The 4,889-nt window shown below is 32.4% G+C and overlaps 1 protein-coding gene across 2 annotated transcripts in view; it reads right to left on the bottom strand.

The window, feature by feature from the left end:
* The window catches only part of CLIP4 (CAP-Gly domain containing linker protein family member 4), a 49,779-nt gene that overhangs the window by 38,973 nt on the left and 5,917 nt on the right, over nt 1-4,889 (bottom strand). For both annotated transcript variants that reach the window (XM_015588112.2, XM_015588113.2), the window contains exons 2-5: nt 4,600-4,739; nt 3,708-3,801; nt 2,398-2,559; nt 646-764 (exon numbers count right to left, since the gene is read on the bottom strand). In XM_015588112.2, the coding sequence (XP_015443598.1) occupies nt 646-764; nt 2,398-2,559; nt 3,708-3,801; nt 4,600-4,739 (515 nt within the window). The remainder of the gene's footprint in view (nt 1-645; nt 765-2,397; nt 2,560-3,707; nt 3,802-4,599; nt 4,740-4,889) is intronic.

The raw sequence follows: 4,889 nt of genomic DNA, 5'->3' as shown, positions 1-4,889 counted from the left end.
AAAAAAAAAAAAAAGATTCCCTGACATGACAAGTCACTGTTTTTAATATAAAGGAAAAGATCATTAAGCGCCACTTTTGTGAAGACACCAAAATACCAAAGGATTTAAAGATTATGAAATTCATCCTGTATGTTAACTCTGTAAATCAGTAACATTACCATGAAAAAACAAATTTTTCCTCTAATTTGATTTTTCAAAGTTTACTCCACTCTTAAATGAGCATTTTAAAAAACTGTCTGGAATAAAATATCTTCCCAAAAGAATTTAAAATGTAATTTAATACAAAAATATAACTTAAATATATGGACTTGTATTTAACAGTTAACTTTTATTTATAAATATATAGTGAAAGCCTAAATGAAAGATACGTAAACTCAAAGATGATTACACTTTAAGGAGCATTTTACTTTGCTGAATGAAAGTAAATTTCGTAGAGCTTATTAATATAAGGGGACTGAAATTCATTGCTATGCCTTAAATTTATTTGAGATAGTTTATCATCATTACTCTTTACATGGGACACAAAAATATAAATTATTTGCTTATAAAAGAGTTCTATAATAACATCTAGTTTCAACTCTTTACAGGGAGATATTAGACATTTTAATTATTTTCATATTTTTCGCTTTTAATTTAACCTCTTACCCTAAATGCAGGATTTGCTCCAAGCTCCAATAAGCATTTCACAGTACCTGCACACAAGTTATATGCAGCAATATGCAGAGCTGTTCCAAAATTAAAGTCACTGCAAGTGGCATCCACATCTACAATTAAACATCACAAATGTATTAACTAAAATTTTAAATTTAGTTATAATGTAAAAGGAGACAGACCAGGGTTGGGGGAAGAGTTTTATTAGCCATTTATGAGATTTCAATCAACCCACTAGAAGCACCATTTCACAATGTAACAAAATTTTCATACTACAGTATGGTTAACCAATTATTTTCTTAGTATGATAAAATTTCATTATAAAATGGACTGATGTTATCATGGGTTTCCCAACTATCACAAACAAAACTATACTTAAAAGCAATTAATGGCAGTAATTATTATTGATAGAAGTAACTATCTTAACACAATCTCTCACTAAACCTCTTGCATATATGCCATGCCGACTACAATGAGGTAATAGGGCTTAGGTAAGGGATCAGAAAACAATGGTCCGTGGGCCAAATCCAGCTCACCAACTGTTTTTGTTAATAAAGTTTTATTGGAAAACAGTCACACACATTCATTTATATATTCTCTATGGTTACTTCTTTCATGCCACAGCTGCAGAACTAAACAGTTGCAACAGAGACCATAAAAAAACCTAAAATGTTTACTATCTGGCCCTTTACCAAAAAAAAAAAAAAAAGGTAGGTAAATCTGCAGAATTTTCAAACCAGGAAGAAATTAAAGACTAATTGAAAATATAAATGCTTACATATTGTACTCATTCATAATTTATTTAATCGATAAATTAACTTGGACTTCATAATAAGAAAAGGAATCTTGCAATTCTAAGGATATTTCAATAACTTTCAATAAATTATCATGATGCTATACACAGGAAATCCTCCAGATCCAGGAATCTCATTTTGAATGTTTTCAATAACAAGGGTTTAATATTTATTAAGGGTTTAATAAAGACACTGTACTATCAAGAGAGGCCTTCTTCCTAACATCATTCAAAAAGTGAAAAGGTCAAATTTAGAAAATGGACAGTTATACAAACCTGAAGTTAGAAACAAACATACTGGGAATTTGTCCATTGATTTTCTAAGACAAATCATCTACAAACGGAGAAAATACTGTACACCACCTGTAACTTAAAGTTAAAACTGCTGCACCTGCTCTCATTTTTTCTCAAAAGAAAACTGACCCACTACAAAGAGGACCAGAGATAAAGTCAAAATACTAGGTCTGTAATTTAGATATTCTGATGTTCAATTTTAAGATAGCAACAAAATAGGAAGATAATAATTTTTTTTAAAAAAACCCTCTCTTTTCACAGAATCACAGAATTTCAGAAATGAATGCACCTAAAAAAATATTCTTTATTATATCAATTCTTAGTTTTGAAGGCTTTATTGCTCTATTTCTGGCTACTCAAGACAAAGAGTTATATAGCACGAAGATTCAATTATACTTTATAAAATGCATGTTATACTCGGGAATTTGCAGAGATACAAAAACCCATAGAACACTTTTTATTTTGTATATCTTTGTACTAAGCCTTTGTGTGAAAGGATAGTTATTAACATTCAATATAGGAATTCTAAACTATCTCTGAAAAAAATGAAATAGGTTTTATGAAACAAGATGGATTAGAAGAAAAAATCTCTTTGAATCATCATTTTTATGCCACTAATATCCAACAGCAATATCTAATGATCATCTTATAGTACTTGCCTTTTGGTTTAGATGTCTTCAAAATCACTCTTACAAGCTCAGGAACATCAAAATAAGCAGCATAATGCAAAGCATTCATATTTGTCCAGCGACTCCGCAAACTAACATCTGCTCCCAGATCAATAAGTTGAGTTGCAAATTTTACAGCTGTATCAACATCACCTAAGAAAGGTTTTCTAAATTATTTTTCTTCAGTACAAATTTAAGTTCCAATGAATGGTTATCTACTACCTCATTTAAAAAGCCAAAGTAAACAACATACAGAATAAACACTTATGCCTCAAAAATTTCACTTACGAGGAATTTTTCTAAGAAAATAATCGTCCTCAGGGATATGGATAAACACTTAGCTATAAAGATGTTTATCACAGCACTCTTTATTATGAATGAAATTTTGAAACACCTTAAATGTACAAGAATAAGAAATTAAATAAATTACGAGACATCCATATAATGGAATACTATAAAGCCGTTAAAAATAGTGTATTAGACTAGTGCTAATCAGAGAGTGCTCTGTGGACCACTGCCAGTAACAACTGTAATTTACTTGTACTTTTTATAACTTGTTTTCCCTATGTAATCATTTCTTCTGAATATATTAATTTAAATGTAATTTTATGCCTTTTGAAAAATATTTGGGTTTGTATTTAATTTGTTTTTATTTCATTTTTCAATTATAAATTCTTTTTTTTTTATTTTACAAAAGTATCAGTCCATGATTGGTTGTGAAAGAAAAAAAAGAAAGCGAGGCAGGGAGAGAGGGAGCGAGGGAGGGAAGGAAGGAGGAAAAGGAAAAAAAAAATGTCCTTCGCCATCAATACTTTTAGAAGCACTGTATCACAGCCTTGAAACAGGGAGAGACGTTCACAAAAAGAGGGGTAGGTTTATGCAATGGTAAATAAAGCTCAGGAGAATACCAATTTTGGAAAATATGAACATATGTATGTAGAAATAGACCTTAGACAGGCCTGTGTGGACTGGGACACCTGGAAAACTGAGCTTGGATTGTCAAACCTTGCCGTAGACTGTCAGGAAGGTTCCAGATGTTGCCAGTTAGTCTCACCTAGCGAGCATGCAGGCATGAAACCTGTTCCCGAAAGGCTGGGAGGTGCCATGAGGCTATAAAGACCGCCTTGAGAAAAGGGAGGGATGAGAACAAGGTTTCTGGAAGAATATAACTGAATCTTCACCTCTTCGGGGAATGCTGTCATCAGCTATGCCCTCCCAGAGATTCTGGCTGGCATAAACATAGCTTGTACCAGCACGAATACAGATGTTCTAAGCAATTAATAGATTTACCACATACTTACCAATACCATGAGCTCCAGATTTGCAAGTGTAATGTAAAAGAGTCATATCTGTCAATCCATCTCTGTCATTCACATGGCAGCCTCTCTTAAGAATCTGATGAAACCAAGGAAGACATGATTACAACTGCTGAAGTCAACTGATTTCAAACCAATGCTAGGGAACCAAGTTTATCTTATCTGAATTCGTTCTCAACAAAATGTGTAAATAGAACTGGCTTCTTTGGAGGATAAATTTTAAATCTGCACCCAACAATAATGAAACTGAACTTGTCACCAGACCGAAAAAAATACTTAAAGCGTTTTCAAAGTAATCTGGCACTCCAAATATGTTCCTTCACCTCTCAAAGAATAAGTAACTTTTCTTTCTAATGGACGTCACGGTATTTGAAAAAAGTATAAGCTCTCTCTTCCTACAATATGAAAATATGTTGGTCAAGGAACCCAGTTATTCTTTAATGCTGCCTTCAAAAATATCAAATTTTTAAAAATTATATTTAAGCCTAGATTTTTACCAAACCATCCAAACGTATAGATAAAACATGATGATAATCAAATACTCTCGTGAGAAAATTTTTTAAAGCTCACAAAAATTTGTACAAAGAAAGAAAATACGAAAAACGCCTGCTCCCACCAAGAGTCTACACTGTTATATAACTCCAGGTATAAGAAAGCATGAAGCCTGAAGGAATAATGGAAAAAATGTACAGTACTAACTCACTGCTCCATGAAAAACCTGGAAATACAAAGAACATACATCAGAATCTTTAAAAGGTTTTCCCTTTAACATCATCTTTCCATTCACATGGTGGCGGGGCGGGTAGGGGAGTAGGGGAGAATCTCTATGATTAACAACCCCAACGATGCAAGACTTAAAATGTAAGAAATCCCTTACCTCATTCCCAATAATGTCGATGTTTTGCTGGACTTGAGGAACCCACTGTCTTAAAATGGCAAATAATTCGGATACAGAAGTTTTGGGATCAAAGAGAATTTCCTGACATGATGTATCATTAGGATCAAAAAAAGAAAATTCTGAAATAAAAAAGGTGTGAATTAAATTAAAAGTTCCAAATAAATATAATGAAAATAATAAACAATAAGACCGGGGCTTGAATGATGCAAATATTTTTAGATGCTAGGAAAAGCAGGTTCACCTTAAGCAATTCTCAAAAGCAAACACAA

Source organism: Pteropus alecto, unplaced genomic scaffold (genome assembly GCF_000325575.1).
Source record: "Pteropus alecto unplaced genomic scaffold, ASM32557v1 scaffold61, whole genome shotgun sequence".
In the NCBI taxonomy this organism is placed as follows: Eukaryota; Metazoa; Chordata; class Mammalia; order Chiroptera; family Pteropodidae; genus Pteropus; species Pteropus alecto.
Note: the sequence above shows the minus strand (reverse complement) of the source record. Positions and strands in the feature narration are given on the sequence as shown.